General features: G+C 39.8%; 1 protein-coding gene across 3 annotated transcripts in view; it reads right to left on the reverse strand.

Annotated features, from left to right (window-relative positions):
• HELB (DNA helicase B) overlaps window positions 1-18,423 on the reverse strand; it is a 29,857-nt gene extending 11,434 nt beyond the window's left edge. Inside the window, exons 1-10 of one of the 3 annotated variants that reach the window (XM_032854886.1) lie at window positions 18,195-18,423; window positions 16,316-16,726; window positions 15,236-15,405; window positions 12,255-13,133; window positions 9,106-9,283; window positions 7,818-7,959; window positions 5,442-5,596; window positions 2,488-2,569; window positions 1,697-1,756; window positions 271-499 (exon numbers count right to left, since the gene is read on the reverse strand). In XM_032854886.1, the coding sequence (XP_032710777.1) occupies window positions 271-499; window positions 1,697-1,756; window positions 2,488-2,569; window positions 5,442-5,596; window positions 7,818-7,959; window positions 9,106-9,283; window positions 12,255-13,133; window positions 15,236-15,405; window positions 16,316-16,726; window positions 18,195-18,381 (2,493 nt within the window). In that variant the 5' untranslated portion in view covers window positions 18,382-18,423. Of the gene's footprint in view, window positions 1-270; window positions 500-1,696; window positions 1,757-2,487; window positions 2,570-5,441; window positions 5,597-7,817; window positions 7,960-9,105; window positions 9,284-12,254; window positions 13,134-15,235; window positions 15,406-16,311; window positions 16,727-16,858; window positions 17,014-18,194 lie in introns of those variants that run through there. The other 2 variants (XM_032854887.1, XM_032854888.1) reach the window with 2 other exon arrangements.
• Between the last annotated feature and the right edge of the window lie 1,972 nt (window positions 18,424-20,395).

Raw genomic sequence — 20,395 nt, forward strand, 5'->3', positions numbered from 1 at the left:
CTGGAGTCCCAGGTCTGAGTCCCACATCAGGCTCCCTGCTCAGCAGGAATCCGCTTCTCCCTCTGACCCTACCCTCTCTTGTGCTCTCTCTCTCAAATAAAGAAAATCTTAAAAAAAAAAAAAAAAAAGTGAATACAAAAATCTTTAGCAAAAAATTATGGAAGAATGTCAACTCTGATATTAGATTCTGAATCAAACCTAGGGTAATTAAAAAAAAAACACATCTATCTCTAATAGGTAAAAAGGTACTATTTTTCTGTTATCACTTGCCTTTGTTATAAAAAATATTTCTCCATTGCAGAGTCGAATATCACTTTCAAAGTCATGCTTATTTTTAGCAAAACCATGAGGAGTACCATTAAAATCGTCACCACTGGCCTCTCGTTCATCACTTTCCTGACTGGGAGAGGTAGTTTCAGGGAGTAACTCTGAGAGATATGCATTCCTGGTACAGCAAATTTTATCACCAACTCCAAACTGAAGCCTATTCCGATGGTCTCTGGGTCAGAAAATGAGAATACGTCATTGAGGTTTGGAAAAACTCAATTTCATTTTGTTTAAGCATTAATCCCGACTCAGATCTGATCCAATTTTCAAAATGATTTCCACTCTCTTTACTTCACTTTTGTTCTCCAAATGTCAACAAGAAATCAGGCTCCCACAGTCATGGTCTGATCACCTATCCCCTCCATGGCACTGCAAACCCAAAGACCCATCCCAGCCAAATTTTTTTCAAGTTAGAAATCTTGGCATAAATGCTGACATCTCTCTTTTGCTCTATGTTCTAAAAGTTACCCAGGATCTTATTGAGTCTACCTTTTAAATTCATCCTCTCCTCTCCAATCTCTCCTATCACTACCCTATTTCATGTCTTAAACCCCACATACACATATTTCTAGTCTAATAATTATGACCTTTATCAGGACAGCAGCAGCAAATTGAATAAACACTGGTGATATACCAGTTACTAGGCTAAGTGCTTTAGAGATATTATTTCATTTCACCCTCACTACAACTGCACAAGGGAAATGCTGCTCGGTATCCTCTTTTTACATATGTGGAAAAGTGAAACTGACCCCCCAGCCCCGCCAAGATCACAGTCACTGGAACACAGACTGGATGACCTCCTGCCGGTGTTCCCTAACCCTCTGTGAGGCTATCTCAGGTGGTTTTCATTGTGGCTTCCCTCAACAGACAGGGAGCTTCTTCTAGAACTTTCATGTCTCTATGTTTTCTACACTTATTAAATAGTAAGTGTAGATAAATGCAAGACAAGTGAGTTAATTCTTCCTGTGTGTAAACAGAGCAAATTTTCCACACTCATATTTCTCTGACAGATGTCCACTAAGGTGCTCTCTGCAGGTATCCAGTTGTTAAGGTTCCCGGACACACCTAGGCACATATCGTATTTGGAAAACATTCTGAATTCCCCACACTCATCTTGGAGAAGCTGGAGGTTGCCAACTTGAAAACCACAAGGAAAACTGTATTCCTTATTTTTCTGATGACACAGATTGCCAAAACAGTCAGTGCCTAAGCATACACATTATATTTAATTGAAGAGATCGTCTGACTTCACAAGTGAGAATAAAAATGATTTTTAAATATGTGGCTACAGTGATAAAGGTCAAGACAAATAAAAGAACGGTGACTAAAGGAAGGACTGTCCTGGAGCTTTTGGATCTTTTGTGCTCACTTGATTAGGTGGCCCGTGTAGTGCTTGCAACAGCAGGCGTTGATGACGTCACAGTCTTGCCTGGAACACATGAACAAGCAAGAAGCGAGGATCACCATAATGGTATCTGTTCTGTGTTTACTCCTGTTACCCACGATGTCAATGTACTACACAAGACTAAAAGTTTCCAGGAAGAGGTCCAGGAGAAAGCATTTTAATTTTTATCTTTCCTTTTACTGAAGTTTTTATTTTTATGTAATCTCTCCACCCAACGTGGAGCTTAACTTCACGACCCGGAGATCGAGAGCACCACATTCCGCTGACTGAGCCAGCCAAGGGCCTCTGTCATTTTTATCTTAATGTAAATCTTTGTTCCGCTCAGATTTTATGGGAGTTTCCAAAGATAATATTCCGTAGCAAGAGCCCTATTTATTTTTTTTTAAGATTTTATTTATTTATTTTGAGAGAGAGAAAGATAGTGCAAGTGGGGAGAGGGGCAGAGAGAGAGAGAGAGAGAATCCCAAGCAGGGTCCACGCTCAGTGCTCAGTGCAGAGCCTGATGCAGGCTGGATCCCACGACCCCGAGATCATGACTTGAGCCAAAACCAAGAGTCAGACGCTTAACTGACTGAGCCACCCAAAGAGCCCTGTTTAAAAACCGCCGTCTGCCATGTCTAACAAAGAAAGACCTCAAGATTAGAGCAAGAATTAGCAGTGATGAATGAGGAGAGTCTCTCATTTAAACAGCATCTATATAAGTTATGAGATTTAAAGGCAAGGCTGAGAACATTAAAATGCTGTAAATGCCTTACCTTCTAAATGCAATAAATTGGGATGTTTGTGCGTCTTGAAGGTCATTTTCTTTGAGTAGGGTTCTAACTGCAGAATATAAATCTGGTAATTCAAGAGAAAAAAGTTAATACAGAAAAGCACCAAAGTACAACATTGTTTTGATGGAGCAACTCAGAATTCCTGCTGAGGGGGCTCTGGGAAATGGAGTACAAGTGGACCATGGGGACGCCAAAGTCATTTGCGACAGCAGCCAGAGCACCAGAAGTGAGAACGACGATGAAGATCCCAGATGCCCTATCCTCAACAGAGGCGTCAACCACTAGCCAGGACAGGTCCTAATTTATAATATAACCACTCGGCACTGATTTCACTTGCTCCCCCAAGACGCCCAGACCTCCCCAGGAGCCAGCAACTAAAAGGTTAACCCCTGACGGCTGGGGCATCCATCCTAAGAGGGGCCATAACTAGCCAGCTAGGAAATAGCTGGACCGCAGACACCGATTATATTCTAGATAGAAATGTGAAGCTGAGGCTCTTGGAAGTAAAAGTCACTTTCCAAATGGCAGAGGGTGGCCGGCCTCCCTTTTAGACCTCGGATCACTGACAATGATTAGAGCTTCCCTCAAAGCACTGAGAAGGAGACTTCCTCTCATCTGTCTTACCAATAGTACAAAACAGTGAACATTTCTCATGAGAGAAGACAGAAAAACTTAGGTAAGAGCATTCTAGGCTTCTGTGCCTTCCCCTTGTAGCAGATGAATCACATGGAATGAAAAAACCCAGGCCTTGTGATGCCCTGCTCGAGGAAGTTTAAATTAGTTGCTTATGAGCCCTTCGTCGTTCAGATGAAGGGAAGATTCTCACTAACAAATGGCCACTCAGCTCACCCTCAGCCAACCCCGGGGCTGCCAGAGCAGGAATTTCCAAAGGTCTCACAGGATATTGTTTTCCTCTACACGTACAGGATCGTGCTGTTAGGCTCCCCACTTTCTTCATTCTCTCGACATCTTACAGATCAATACGTACACTGTATTTCATTGATTCTAAGACACGCATTTTTCTCACACTTCAGCACCTCTGAAGTTCTAGCCCAGCTATGAAGCCTGTCTTCTGTCTCTGTACTTCGTAATAATGGGAATCATTTCCTCCGTAACTTAATTATTAATGGAAAAGCACAACAGGCCTCTCTCTAAGGAATATTTATTCAGTTCTTTTAAAGAAGGGACTAACTTCCCAGCTGAAGTTTGTAATTGAGATGGAAAAACAGCATCGGCTGAGCTCTGCTGTCATTCTGAAACAGACTGCTCTTTTCTTAAAGTACATTCTCATTAACATAAAGAATGGGCACCGGAAATAAAACTAATCATATTTTAGGTAGCCTCAAATGGAGTGGCAAGGAGGGCACATTCCTTAACCAGCTAAGTCTCATCTTTTTATCTGTACTAGTACCTGCTCTTAACTAAACTGTTGTGAGAATGTTACCTATTAATTATTCACAATATATTTAATAAAAAAATCACAAAGCAACATGCAGCTTATCATCCTATTCACATAAGATTAAGTAAATACTATATGTTTGTGTCTGGATGTAATAAGGTTTAAAGGATCAACACCAAATTCTTACGGCATAGTAAGAGTAGTGGGTGAGGAAGAAAAATAGTATGTGACTTTTTGGGGGTTGCCTTGGGGGAAACGGAGAGGAAGACGACAGGGAAATATTCATTTTTACTTCAGACACTTCTGAATTATTTGACGTTTTTTAAGGAATAGAAATTATTTCCATAATTTAAAAAATCAAAAGGGCATTGATAGAATACTATGTATTATATGATCCCATTTCAAAAGAGAAAAAAATTATTATACCATGTGAATGGACCCGAACCCAAGGGAACTATGACTATGACCCACAAAGCAGGAGAGGCTTACACATAAAGCAGTACGACCCTGAATTTCACATCGAAGTGAAAGTTGCTAAGTGGTTAGGATATACCCTGAAGAATGATGACAACACTACAGTAAATGCTCGGTAATAATCATTTAAACCTTCATGAATTCAATTTTGAGGAAACCATTACACTATTTAAAAAAAGCTTGCTAGGTATGTTTAGAATACAAATAAAGATCAAAAGGTTTAACCGATTTGTAATAGATCATTTAATATCTATTATTCACAAAAAACTAAGTTATATAGTGCCTTGAAATGGATGAATGCCCTCAACCCTCATGATAGCTCCATGGGCAATGTCCTATTATTCCCATTTTACAAATGGTTATGTGATGTGACACAGGTCTTACACGTAAGTGAAAAGACTCCATATCCTGTGCTCTTTTTGACCCTGTTATGTTGTCATCCTAAGACCCATAATTAGAAGCAAAGCCTGTCCATTTGATAAGAAACAGAAAGAACTAGTAGGAACTCAACTTGGCAATAGTTTAACCATTATTTTTGATTCTCAAATGTACCCAATAGCAAATGTAATTACTTTTCCAATTGCTATAGAAGAAAATCTTCATTAATTAGGATATGCTTTCTCCTGAATGAACTTGGATTCCTGGGGCTTTGCTTCATTTTAAACTTATCATCTACATCTACCTCTTCACTCAACAAATACTGAGCTCTTACTATGTATGTGTCAAGAGCTTACTTCTTGGGTATGTGTGTCTTTATATGTGGGTCATTAGTCCTTCCAAGTTCCTTCCAGCATGAGATGTTACACATATGATCTGTTAAGGCAGATCCGGTTACATATGTTGGGCTGGAGAACTTACTTCTTTACAAAATCCAAGGTCCTCTGCATTTGATGATGAATAAATAGTTTATTTATTAACAGTGCCTAAATGTTTTACTAGCAATATTTATCTTTACCACCGAATAAAATTACAACTAGTCATTTGGTAACTAACATTTGGTAACATTTGGTAATTTCAGAAAACTGAAATTGTAACGCTACATAATACAGATGTTTATACTTACAAGAGTGAGGATCATTTTTCGATAATTGAGAGCTGGCATCCTCTTCTGGGAGTCTGATAAAAATAAATGTTTTATCTTGTATTGACACAGGGAGTGTTGGATTATCAGAGATATTCAGCTCTGCATCAAATATTGGAAATTGGCGTCTTGAGATTCTTAAGGGAAGATAAAATAATACAGCAAGTACATTAGCATCCAAAAATGTGTCCTCATATATTATCAGAAATAATGTCATTACAATAACTGATATCTGCTAATAGACAATAAATAAGATGAAAAGGCTACCCATATAGGCATTATAAAAAGCAAATGAGTTTGAAAATAGAATTAGCAAGACTGTAATGTTACATTTATCAGTCAGTCCCCTACCCCCAGCAAATTAAAAGCATTAGATAAAACTGCCAGGGAATTTACCATTCTGAGAATTTGACCTAGTCTCCTCCAGACCAATACAAGGGTAGGTATTATCCTCATTTCACAGATGAGTAGCATGAGGCTTATGCAACTGCGGTGGGCTGCCTCCAGACACAGAGGTAGAAAGCAGAAGGGCTAGGAGGTAAATCTGGGCCCTTCTGGCTCCATAGCCCTTTCTATTTCAATTAATCTGGACTCTCTGGGGCCTTTTCCATAGGCTTACATCACACTCTTTTCCACCTTTCTTTTGTGTGTATCATACATGTGGCCTCATTTTCTCAGTTGAACCAAGTATCCACATCTTCTCTTTGCTTCTATGCCCTCCTCCTTCTTTTGTTCTTATATTTCCCAAGACTAGCAAATCCTATCAGAAAACAGAGCCTGGGGCAGGTGCCTTGTCATAACAAGATCTCCCCTTGGTTATCTGGAAGAAGACCAACTCCCTGAAAAGACCTAATGGCAACCTTGCTTCAAAGCTAGTGGTATCCTACTGCCATCTTCAACCCTTCCTCATAGGGTTGAAAGGGAGGAAAGGGAAAAAGATCAAAGATCAAAAAGACAAAGATCAAAAGGTTTAACTGATTTGCAATAGATCATTTAATATCTGTTATTCACAAAAAACTAAGTTATACAGTGCCTCAAAACAGATGAATACCCTCAACCCTCACAACAGTTCCATGGGCAATGTCCTATTATTGTTATATATCCCAGATATATAAATATCCCAGAACTAAATTTGGGGGTGCTGAGAATCACCATGGAGTTCCTGTTTTGCTTCTGACCCAGAACTTGATTCTAACTCTATGAGCCCCTCTCTGCTATCACTGGGATTCTATGTGACATTAAATATTTGGTGATGACAATTAAGAAGGAATGATGAAAGCAGCACAGCTCAAATGACACTAAAAGGGTTAATAAAAGGAATTCCTAAGTTTCAGATAAACTAACTTCTAAGAAATCTAATGTGCTTTTAGATTCCTCCAAGATTTTTTTTTTTTTAAGATTTTATCTATTTTTTTGAGAGAGAGATCAAAAGAGCATAAGAGGAGAGAGGGTCAAAAGGAGAAGCAGACTCCCTGTGGAGCAGGGAGCCAATGTGGGCCTCGATCCTGGGACCCCAGTTAGACAAAAAGGATATTATACATCCAACACATTCTTGTGCTTAATGAATTAAAATGAACCTACCACATCCGCCCTATCCCTGTCAATCCTTCTTATATTCCTATAGTCCTACCCAGGGCAGACAGGGGCATAGAGAAAGGAAGTTTTGAATGTTCTCATTTCTGCTGAATCCAACCATGAAAATGTTCGAGCAACAAAAACAACATTTTGTAAAAGAGTGTCAAAAAACAAAGATAAATCTTGGCCCAATGAATAAAACAGTCTTAGTATTCTGGGATCCCATCACATAAATTACAGAGGGTCACCCTAAAGGCGTATGCAAAGACTAAGGGAAGAGAAGGATTCTCTTCTACTCTAAGGGGAATAATATGCCATGGGTACCACCAGGATTCATCACAGAAAATACCATATTCCTTTTTTTTTTTTTGGCTTGGGCTCCCCTTACAAAAATTAGGGGATAATTCTTCCCATTCTCCCTTGAAGTCTAATGAACTCATTTCCAAGTCTCTGTTTCCCTTGGGCTTATTCTAATCTCTAAGCTTGATGCAACTTTAATTCATATATATATATATATATATATATATTTTTTTTTAATCGGGAAAATACATTTGCTCTTAAATTTCAATAATTCATGCCGGAACAGTAATGAAAAACATTACCTTGTTTTTCTAACTCTGGGGCAAAGGGTGCGTATATGCCTGAAGGCCAGAATAAGTGTGCTAGAAGGGCACAGTAAACGTACCGCACTGAACTACCCTAATGGAAAAGCTAATAGGTATTTTTTTACTTTGAATCTCTAATACAACAGAGAGAAAATGCAAATTTTTCATTATACTATACCTTGTGGCATTGTTCACAATTAGCTCAGATTCTGCTCTATGGTTTTTCTTTAGTTCAATAGCACAATTTCTTGACTTAAGAGTCTCAAAAAGATCTATCAGCAAGTTACCAGGTTCGATGCTGGGCAACTGTCTAATATCACCTAAGAGGAGAATAAGATATAGTAGGTATTCGGTAACGGGGATCCTGAAATTTAGAAGTTGTTTTTATTTCTCCCTACTGCCATATGCTATAATTATAGTTACTCTAAGAAAAAAGCATCCCCCAAATTACTTAAGAACATCAACTCTTTAAAAACATTTAACAACGAAGCATTCAGAAGGAACAGTTGAGATATAAAAAACAGTGATAACACAGTAAGGTAACATCTGAATTGAACTTCCTTCATACCTATAACCCGGGGCAAACTGTCTAGGGGCATACATTTTAGAGAAAAACGTGCCTTAGAATCTCAGGTATATGGTATTCAGTCACCTACTCAATCTTGCTCAACGTCTTAGTGGACCTAGAAGAATCCATGGCCTCAAATAAATAGAGTGAACATATAAAACACAAACAAGCCCTACATATTTGATAAGAGATAGATTCCCATAATATAACTGATAATGTTTGGCTCTATTAGAAATTTCTTGAAACAAACCAACCCTGGAGTTTAAAGAAAAAAAACAAACCACAACTATTTTCTCAATGGAAACTGAGGAAATGCTTAAGCCACTAACAGAATCAACTGCTTACAGCACATCCTCAAAGACCTAAGAGAATTATTTGCATACAATTTGCTTCTCACGGTATGATTCTCCAAGAAATCATACGGTCTACAGACCAGTGGTACCCAACCGAATCTAAATCTCACCAGAATGGGAAAGGATTTAAGAAGCTACTGATATCCAACTTGAGTTATTAGCCAAAAATCATAAATGCACTCCCAAGTGGTCTATAGTTCAGTCTTCTTATTATTTCCGAATGATCTACATCATTATTTGCTCTAAGGGTGGGACATTTTTACTGTTTTAACAGTCATCATTTAGGTGATTAGCAGAAACCCCTGACAACTCTATTTCATTTTGCAGCTTGCCCTGCTAATATCCCGGCCCAAATGAAGAACCACCTGAGCTGATAGAAGGAGAGGTCAGACTGAACTCAGGGGGGGGGGGGGGGGGCGGTGGGCTCTATGAAATGGCTTCCTGCCTGTAGGATATGGATAATAAAACAGTGAAATGGTGTAAGCCGGCTACCAACTGCAATGCTTTGAACTAAACAATTAGGATTCCAACTCTCTTTAACTTACCAAGGATAATAAGCTTGGAAAGTTTGGAGTGCTCACACAATAACTTCAGAACGGACTTGAAGATTCTGACGGATACCAAACTCCCTTCGTCCACAACCAGAACTCTAACTGAAGAAAACTTCCACGGACGGTTCTTGGCCGGGCTTTTCTTCTCCCATAAATAAAAGCTGTAATTGACCTACAAGCAAAGTATGGCATTTCTAAGTTCAGGTTATAAAGTTCACAGAACAAAATCTTAACAACATGTAATTTTAAAACAAAACTCTTAAATGGGGTGGGGTGGCGGGGGAGGATGTAGGTAAAGCCACACAGGGAGACAGTCTAAAGAACTGGAGGACACACAAGTTAAAACGTTTTAAAACCCTAAAGGGATGGACACACAGAGAAGTAGAGCAAATACATCTAAAAACAACAACAAATATAAGATCAAACAGTTTAAAAAAGGGTTTCCTGGTAAGTACTACGTGTGTTTACTTTCACAAGCTTCACAGCCGGCACTGTTGCACTGGCAGGATCTCAACCCTTCTCTTGTAGCTCTCGACCAGACAGAGCTCCCTGTTCTTTCCCATTCCCAAATAAACCTCTTGGCCTCCTGAGATGGCCTGGTCACTTTAGCCCTCCTCTCCTCCCAACCGTAACACTCCCTTCTGGAAATAAGGTTGCTTTCCCATCCTAATGATGAAAATGCTATTTTTCTTCTAATATTCTTAGCTCCCTTACGCCCCCAACATTTAAAAACCCACCCACCACTACCAACAAAACAACTTAAAAAAAGTATTTATTAAAGATGTAATAATATTTACTATTTTAAAAAATACAGATGAGGACGCCTGGGTGGCTCAGTTGGTTAAGCGTCCGCCTTTGGCTCAGGTCATGATCCTGGGGTCCTGGGACAGAGTCCTGCATTGGCTCCTTGCTCAGTGGGGAGCCTGCTTCTCCCTCTGCTCCTACCCGCCCCCTCAAGCTCACTCACGCATGTGCTCTCTCTTTCTTTCTCTTGCAAAAATAAACAAAATCTTTCTAAAAAAATAAATAAAAATAAAAAATACAGATGAGGAGAAAAATCTGGAAAATAAAACCAGAGAACATTACATATATTGGTATACATCATTCCCAAAATGTTTCTACGTTGCAAGTATGTACAACTATATACGTACACAGATTTCTTACATGGTACCTTATCTTTATTTAATTTTTCTACTGAAGCTAGATTCAACATGTCTACTATTTAGTAAAAGCCTTCATATTTTCCACCCAAATGCATCAATTCCCTTCAACAAAACCCCCATTCTCTCAATGGCCTTGTCTCAAAAGAACATCTGAATCACGGCCAACTGATTCCTTTGATTTTATATATTCAATCAGTTATCTTAGAAATGCCTGGTTGACACTTTCCACTGTATTTTTGGTGTTGCCAACTCAATACAGGCCCCATCTATGAGCCTAGATTACTCCCACAGCCTTACAATCATGTTCCCCTACATTCTAACCCAAAATGGGATTGCCTGATTAATACAGGAATTTCAGATAAATGATAAATGACATTTTAGTACAACTATGTTTGATGCAATATTTGCTACTTGCTTATACTGAAAAAATACTTTTATTTTTTATCTGCTCCATCTGGCAACCCGAAGCCCGAGGGATAAATAAATGGCGTGCCTTTCCTGTGGCCTTACACTCTCTCCTGACCCTAAATGTGACTTCGGAAATGTTCTCCCAGCATCCCAGGCGGATATTAAGATACTACTCATTGATCAGAGTTAGAACATAAGATGAAACTTAGTAACAATGCGTCTCTAGCTCTCCTCTTCTAAGCCAACCCTTCAGCCTAACCAGATGTGAAGGCATAATGAGAAAAATCATAAAATAATCAGAAGACTCTACTGTCAGTGAGCTACACTGAACTTCTCTAGGGCTATGTTCTCTCATGTGACAAATAAAGGTAATGTGTAATGTCCTTTCTGAGGTGGCTCACAGCTATGTGATTCTATGTAATCTTCCTTAAAACTGCTTTCTTCATTTCATTCTCTTGCTTAGGATCCTAAATGGCTCCCCAGTAAACCAAGTCCAAGCTCCGTTAGGTATGCGAGATCTATAATAAAGGAGGGAATTGTGGCACCACAGGAAGCTCAATGAGAGGGGAGGTCACAAACCTGAATCCAAGGGCTAGTAGCTCTATACCTGGTTCCAATCTTCGGCAAGTCATTTAATACCCCCAGTTTTCAACTGGGCTCTTCTGTAAAATGGAGATGATACCACCTACTCACTTCACTGGTTTACCAAGGATTTAATGAGATACTTTGCAAACTTTAAAGCTCAAGTTCCCAGTCTAAACCAAATCTGATTTCCATTATTTTACAGCACACCGAATTCATTCTAATCAATGCCATCATCTCAAAACCATCTATCCACACTATGATCGTTCTCCTCAATGCCTGTGGAAAGGCCTTCCCCCTAAATAAAATTTCCTTCTCACCTGAACCTCTCTGTCCTTTACAGTCCAAGTCAATGATTATTTCCTTCAGAAATCTTCCAACAACTGAGTTCTTTGATCTATAAAATGACAGGTCAGACCTAGAAAAACCTTTTCAGTTCTTGACAAGTTTAAAACTCCACGAGTTCTAACTACAGCCCCAACTATGTTTTTCGAGCATACCAATTCATTTGAAAATTTTATTACTTGACTGTGGGCCATGCATTGTTGTGGGTAAAGGAGCTAAAGAACTGAACCCGATGATCAAAGCCTTCACTTCTACGCAGCTTTCCTTCTATAAAATGGGATAAAACCTTGTCCTTCCCACGCAAGTGCTTCTCAGATAAGGTCTGTTGATGGTAACATGCCTGTAAGCAGCCCCACCCCGAATAAAGCTTGTACCAGAATCTACATGAACTACGACGTGACGCCTACACTTCCGTTTGGCCGACTTCCTTTTCACAGCGAGACTTTCTCCATGAGAGAAGCAGGTTACTGACTGACCTTCCCACACCAGCTTCTGCCTCCCTGCAAACCAGTTGCAGTTTATAGACCAGCTGCTCTGAGTGGCTCTGATCTAAATGTTCTGTGACAAAGAAGGGAGCCCTAAGACATTCAAGAAGTACCTACTGAGTGCCATCAGGAAGAAATTAAAAAATGGGCAAAGTTTTACCTGACACAGTGTGTAAGCATTAAAACCAGTTTTCTCCCGCAGTAAGCCGGCTGCTTTCCCAGTTGGGGCAGTGAGTAACACCTCTAGCGCCTTGTCGGCCTTCTGAAGGCTTTGCTTGGTAAAGGTGATCCATTCTTCTGGGACATCCTGGTCCTGTTCAAAATCCTCACAGGCTTTTTTTACCTCTCTTTCTTCCAACTGCTCCATATGCTTAAAAAGATGGCTAACGATGGTGGTCTTCCCACAGCCGCCTTTCCCACTGATGACCGTCACGGCATTGGAGCAAACCATTTCCAAAGCAGCCACTTGACCCTGGTCCAGTTGAGCTTCACTTATTTCTGCGTTCACGTCATTTTCACCGTTTTCCCAAACGTGGTCACCACTGTCCTGGGGTTCCAGAATGTCCACAGAGTTTTCTAAACTTGATTTGTCCAGTTGGCTTTCGTTCAGTGTCTCGTCGCTTCTTGAATTCTCAGGGTTCGTGGTGTGAATTAATGCCAGCACCCTCTTGACATCCACCCGTAAATGCCATGGAGGCCTCGTCATCAGGTCACATATGGAAGAGGCAATGCCTCGCTCAGCCTGGTAGAGGTCATAAAGGAAGACACAGCCCTTCTCGTATGTCACCACACCAATGTCCTTCAAAAACTTCAGAGACTGCCAAGCCTCTTGGAAGGACATCTGGTCTGACAACTTAGAAGTTAAGTCAGCTTCTTCAATGCATGTGTGCCCTTGGTCTCGACATATGTGCCTCAGTTTTGAATATATTATTAATGCATTCTTCTCCAAATCACTCATCAACCGGAGAAGAGACTTGCACTGACAAAATGATGTCCAACTTGCCTCGCATTGCAAAAGCTTCAGTTCTGTGTAGGTTATCTTTAAGAAAATAAAGTTCAAGTTGGTTTATAAAAATTATAAATGTTGATGAATATTATCAGAATTATATAAAACTGTATTATTTGTTAGTAATGCTTAAGTCCCAGAGGACATGTATATCAACAAAATTTGGGGGAAAAAAACTGGGTACCTAAGACATCATCAAGTTTTTGCCATACTGTAATTAAAGATCTATATACATTTTTAATTAATATTATATTTTCTCGAAGCAATACACATGCAGTTTTCAGAGTCAAATAACACTATGCAGCTTCTCACAAAAGATAGGAATCCCCTGACTCACCCTTTCCATGGCTTATAAAGTCAACACTGTTCTAAGTACTATTTATACTAGCCTTTTTAAAAAAATTTTTGCTATTTAATATTAACTCCCTCCTATGGTAAGTCTTTTTCTAGGGAAGCTCTCTATCTTTTTTTTTTTTTTTAAGCTCTCTATTTTTTATACCATCACCTCCACACCTGCTTCTCCTCTTCCCATCTCTGAAAAAAAGTTATACATTTTGTTAATCAATTTTGGTTAAATCGATGTTAGGATTCACAGCTGAGTGACAGGATATACTATAATTATATTAACTTTTGTGTCAAACTCCTGTATATATAGTGAAATTCATGACTGCCTCACTTTCTTGGCTTGTTTAGGTTTTGACATCCCTCTCAACCATTCTGCCCAAACTCCACTGAAGGTGCACTAAACTTCCTTCACCATGATCCCCTCAGTAGGTTCTCCACCAGCTCCATTTCTCTCCCCCGCCCAGAGAGACATCCCTCCTGGAGCCCTCTATACATTTTATGAGCTAAAATGTGTCCCCGTAAAATTCATATGTTGAAATCCTAACCTGGTAGTATGTCAAAATGTGGCCATATTTGGAGATACGGTCTTTAAAGAGGTAATTAAGTTAAAATGAGGTCATTGGCCCTAATCCAGTATGACTGGTATCCTTATAAGAAGGGCAATTACAACAGATAGGCCCAAAAAGAAGACTATGTGAGGACCTGGGGAGAAGTGTCTTCTCACAACCATGTATAAGCTAAGAAGGACTCAGAAGAAACCAACCAACCAACAAGTTGATTTCGGACCTAGAACCTCCAAAACCATGAGAAAATGAATTTCTATTGTTTAAAATAAATTTCTATTAATAAAATTCTACTGTTTAAACCCAGACCATGGGGTGAAGCACCAACTTAGAGGGTTGGTAGCGCCAGCCATCTAATACCTCACTAATGGTCTTTATTCTTGATGGTGGTTTCCACACCCAACAGTGGGATTTCAAGTCTCCTGTTCCACTTGAGTCTTAGAATGTGCATTGTTCTGTCTCTCTTCTCTACTGGATATATATAGTAATCTAATGCTCCAGAATTTCATTTTGCAAGATATACTGAAGTCATCATCATTTGACATAGGAAACAAATGCATCATTCCAGTATTTTTCAGATTGGGGGGAAAGGGGTTTGGTAAGCATTCTTGGGGATCCAAGAATTATCTCAGAATTTTTAAACTGTATTTCACTTGGAAAACCACCCATAACCAAGTACTGCCAACATTTTAGTGCTGAGTTTGGCTTCCAACATCCCTGAAGTCTCATGGTGCCACTCCTACTCTTGGTTTCTAATGGTAAGAACAGAAGTGGATTCATATTCATATGTAAGTGGTATTATTGTGCCAAATAAAAATTCAAATCATATCATGATGTACCACATGAGGAATGAAAGTTTTCAAAAGTCCAAATAGAAAAGTGAGGGGCTAAACGGATTTGCCAAATTCCTAAGAACTTGTGTCTTCAATGAGATCTATATTCACATTGCAAATGGCCAGTCACCAAAAAGATGTTTTCTATTAAATTAAATTATATAAATAAATTATTGACAATTTCAATGTCATCAATTTTGTTATTTTGTTGTCCTTCATAAATTTCCTGCATAAGAGCTACAAGTATAAGAAGTTTATAGTTGGTTCTAACACAAAAGAAAAATCAACATTGAGATCCATACAAATTTTCTTCCTCTGAAAGAGATGCAAAAACTGTCAAGTTTGAGAAATCCTCCCTTACACAAGATTACTAAATGGTGAGTGTCTTACTTACTTTACTAAATCCAAGTTTCCATGGATGTGTACCTAACATCTCTTCTATGTCTTCCAACACCTTCGTAGAACCCGAGCTTATGAGCCGTTTAAAGTGTCGAGGCAGAAGAACTGGAAGGAATTCCATTACTTTTGGAAACTGCAAAGCTGTCATTACATTTATAAATGGAACTACAGGATAACAGAAAAGAACAAATCAAAACATACAGATGAGCTCACAGAACAATGATGTGATAGATGTCCTCCTGGAGCACAACCAGTTCCAAAAATCCAAATCAAAGAGAGATAAATAAATTTACTTGAACCAGCAAGAAAATTGATTGTATTACAACAATTGATTTTGCACTGAAGTGGTTTTCATCATTGTGTAGAACTCCAAAATTTATGTTCTTCGAATGCTTAGACAACCACTTCTTAGCCTCCTGTTTACTTTTGTGTACAATATAATCAGAGTAAAATTTGTGATTCCATTTATAAAGATAAATTTAAAGCTAAGCATAAAAAATAAATCATTGACATATTAACCTTTATAATCATTTTTCTGACTGTTATCATGATTCTTTTGTCACTGATGTCATTCAGTGATGTCCTGCCAAATTTATTTCATATAATTAAGAAATGAAATATTGCATTCAGGTGAATGTCCAGATAAAACACCATACTAAAAAATTATTTTATACCATTTTGTACTGAAATCTTTCCAAAATGGAATACTCGTATTCTTCTCTTTCTCCTCTGCCTTCTTAAACAGAATAATAATTGGAACTGAATAGTTAACAACTGAACTTTTTCTTAATGACTCAAGGTAATCCAATTCACACAAAAGTCAGAGAGAAACATAGCTTTAGAGCTGGGGAGGAACTGAAAGGAGCTTAAAGATCCTCTCCCCCAACCTCTCCACCTTAATGATGAGGTAACCTAGAAATTACAATGACAAACTCAAAAGCAACAGAAACACATTTTCAAAAACAGATTTTAAAAAAGAATAGTGTGCCAAGATACTATAGTGGTGATATCTTAAAACACATTAGCCATTAAGTATTTCAATTACAATAAAACTGGATGATAAAATCCCACCTACTCGTGTTTTCCACAGGGAGGCACATCTCATTTTCCAGTAGAGACTCTTCCTCTTCATTCTGTGTAGACTGTTTTTGACCCTTCTTTCCAGTTTCCTTTTGGAACGTTCTTAATGTTTCCCTAATATTTCCAAAGTTGAGGTTTTTATAGCTTGATACAGCATTTACCCATGCTAAAAATTTATTTATATAATCACTGGAGAAATTGCAGTCTTTAAGAAACAGGGAACAGATTTGTTTTTGATTTGGCGGTGACATATCACTCTGTAAAAAGTAAGATGGAAATCCTTGAACTTGATAGCTCCTTGATCCCACAGGTTTCACGTGCACTTTCACTCGCCACCAAGGACCCGTTACTGGAAAACGTCCAAACACGTCACATTGCTCTTGCGTGTTTTCATCAGAAATTACAACTTTAAAAAAAAGTTAATTTAAGACATTTTAAAACCTCTTTTTCAATGTTTTACCAAATCTACCACTCTGTTCCTCCCCACAGCACCCTGTACAGGTGTTTATTAGGATATCTACATATACATTCCACTTACCCATTTATCAGTCTCCCTCCACTGTGCTGTAAGCTCTCTAGAATAAGATAATGTTCCACTTGTCCTTGTATTCCAAGAGGTAAATATGGTACATGGCAAGTCTGCTGTTTGTCTTCTGAAAACAGCCATCTCTCTGCTACTCTGACCTAAACCAAAAATGACCTTCATGCAGTTTCTAAAAAATCCCATGGTCCCCCCACCACCACCACCACAGGGCCTTTGCATAAGTTGTTCCATCTGCCTCAAATGTTCTCTTCCTTACTGTTTACCCCGATTTACTACTGACCTCTAAATTTAATTGTCACTTCCTCACAAAAGTCTTCCCTGAATCTCAAGGTTATAACCTCTCAGAGCAATACTTATTATTCCTTTTATGCATTAAGTAACATTACAGTTACTTCTGTAATTATTTTTTAAAATGTCTTGTTTTATTCACCAAAGAACAAGCCCCATTAAGACAGAAACCTCATTATCTTACCGCTCTTGGGTATTCCCCCCCCCCCCCCCCCCCCCGCAACAAACAGCACCCTGCCTGGAACATGGTATGCAGTCACTAATACTTTTAGGATAAATGACTAAACCCTCCACAAATACTTGAAAACTTTCTGTCTAAACTTGTGCTGCCCACTCACATGTGACTATTTAAATTTAAATTAATTAAAATTAAACAAAATTTAAAATTTCACCTCCTCAATTACACGAGCTACATTTCAAGTTCTCAGGAGCCACGTGAGGCTGGTGACTATTGTACTGGACAGCGCAAATTCAGAACAATGCCATCAACACACAACATTTTTCTGGTCTTACCCCTAAAATTTTCTTAGATATCACTCACAACGTACACATAACAGGTATTATTCATAGCACAGGAAACTACACAAGATAAGCTCTCATCACAACGTTACTGACACAAAGTTAATGAATCCACAATGCCCTGAGATGTTTGTGGGTGTGTGTGTGCGCGTATTTTCTAAGTAGCTGGTAAATAAATATTTGACTCCGGGTAGGATAGGAAAATAGTTTAAAACTCTAATTCTGGGTATGAATACAGGCTCGACATCCAACTGTTTCCTCGACTATAAAAATAAAACTACCTCAAAGAGTTGTGAACATCGAATGAGATAAAACACGTTGAGCACAAGCTTAACACGTGGTATTCTCAAGTCATGGCTATTGTTATTTAGTTATCGAATCCTATCCTAAGTAGGATGAAACAGCTAGGCCATCCCCAAAACACGTTTGTTAGCAGCAATGGGGCGTCTTACTTAGGTCAAGGCCAGAACGGGAAACATTTCACCCACCAATCCCATCACCTCGGGGTAGGGGTCTTCCTCACCGTGGAGGCGCCCGGGGAGGGTACCAGCCTTGACGCCTCCACTGCAGAGCTCCTCGGCATCCACAAACTCCAGGTCTTCATCCTCCTCCACGTCCTCCTTCAGACAGTCATCGTCCTCCGCCAACAAGTCCTTGGGTGGGAGCAGAGGTCCCTGCAGTTGCCGCAAGGGCTGACTCGAAAAAGCCATATCGTTCCCCCTGCAGTTCTCCCCAAATTCCGGAAAACCCCGGCAGGGTACACAGCCACGATCCGCCAATCAGCTCCGCTAATTAAGAACTTCCGGGAACGCCCCCACGGCGACGAGCGCGCGCGGAGGGGCGGGGCAGCGGCGAAGCTCCTCCCCAAACTCCCACGGAAGGCGGGGATAAGGCCCTGGAGGGGCGGGATGAAGGCGGGGCGATTGGGGGTTTGGAGAAGAGCGTGCGCACTCGGCATCCAGAAGAGAGGGTCCGAGCTGTTCCTGGACTACACCGCCCGCTGGGCAGCGTCAGGGGTGGCGTCCGCAGAACTTCTAGCACTTCCGGAGAGAGAAATGAGAGGGCGGGCCATGTCTAGAGAGCCTAGAGAGCCTAGGGAGCCCGGAAAAGCAAAGCCCTCCCCAACACCCTGAAACGAAAGCCCAGATGCACTTGAGGGCAAACGGCCACCACCCAAAGCACAGAGAGCGAATCTCCAGACGGGAGACCCGTTTACTCAGGACTGCTCTTGTCCTCCGATTCCTTCAGGACTTGAATTTATGTCAGCAAAGGCTCTTAATCAAGGTACAGTTCTCTAGGCTCCATTCTATACACACCGTGTCGAGATCTAGGGCAGGGACCCAGGATTCTGTCTTTTTAATTTACGTCCCAGGGTTGTCTATTTTGATGCTCAGCCAGGTCTGGGAACAGCGGGATTACCCGACATTCAAAGTCTTTTCATCTTTTCTTCTCTGAGTACAAACTGGTCTCCCAAGCTTCTTTAAGCTGGACTACACCTGCTCACATTGGGGGCAAAACAAAACAAAACAAAACAACAACAAAAAAACCCCTGATTATAGCCAAGAGTATAGAGGGGGACTGGGGAAGGGAAGTAGAAGAGAAGCACAGTGGCTTAAAAACGTTGTTCTGGAGCCATGGTTTCCACGCCTGCTGGGGATACTGTTTGAAAGTCTTGTTACTCTTTGAGGAACACCATAACATATATTATTCTCACTATTTTTGTATTGTTTATTATGGAATTACTCTATTAGTAATAAACCCAAAATAAGTAAGCAGACACTGCTAAATCCTAAAGCATTTTATGATTCTAATATACATGAACAACAGCCAGCACGAAAGGTTTGAGAAAAATTGTGGGAGAAAATACTAAAATTGATTTTTCCCTTTGGGTACAAGTATGTCCCTTTGTTGCTTTTAGAAAAACTGTGTTGCCGCTTACAAAACACCATTGTTTCCAAGGATCCACTATGTGAGCTTGAATTCCTTCCTTAACACTCCTAATGGCTACTGTTTCCACAACACTGAATCTGCTCTGTCACACTACTGGTCTCCTTGTTGCTAAATCCAGTGAATACCTTCTTGCCTGTGTCTTACCTCACCTCTCAACAACCTTAGTTACACTAGTAACTATTTTCTTCTTGTAATACATTGTTTATGACTTGTGTTCTCAGGTTTTCCTAACTCTCTAGCCATGGATAGTTCCTTTGCACTCCTCTTCAGTACTTCTATTCCCCCAGGTTCCATCCTGAGCACCTTCTCACTCTGTAATCCTTCCCTCAATTATCTTTGACCTCCTCTGTCATCTACATGCTCATAACTCCTAACCTATCTGCAAACAGGTGCCCACAACCGCCTGTTAGATGCCACTTATGGAGGGCCCATGGCTGCTTCAGACTCAGTGTATCTAAACAAAAAGGTATCTTCTCCCCAAACCCAGGTCACTTAGACACGTAAGCGTACATAGTATACATAGGATGTTCTTGATACCAACATGGTGATTTGGGCACAAGACTCCAGAAATTAAGCTGCTGTTTATATAACTCAACTGCATTCTTCTAAGTAGTGTAGGTGAGGATTCAGGATGGTGAGAACTTTGTTTCCTTACCTGTTGTTTCTTCACTTAAAAAAATAAAAAATGTTAGCAGTTCTATGTTCCTGAATACCATTTTTGCCTTTTTTACGCAGTAAGCAGCAGTACTCAAATCTGGCTGTGCATTATAATCA

The sequence above is a fragment of the Lontra canadensis genome, unplaced genomic scaffold (assembly GCF_010015895.1).
Source record: "Lontra canadensis isolate GAN:19392208 unplaced genomic scaffold, GSC_riverotter_1.0 scaffold9, whole genome shotgun sequence".
Lineage (NCBI taxonomy): Eukaryota > Metazoa > Chordata > Mammalia > Carnivora > Mustelidae > Lontra > Lontra canadensis.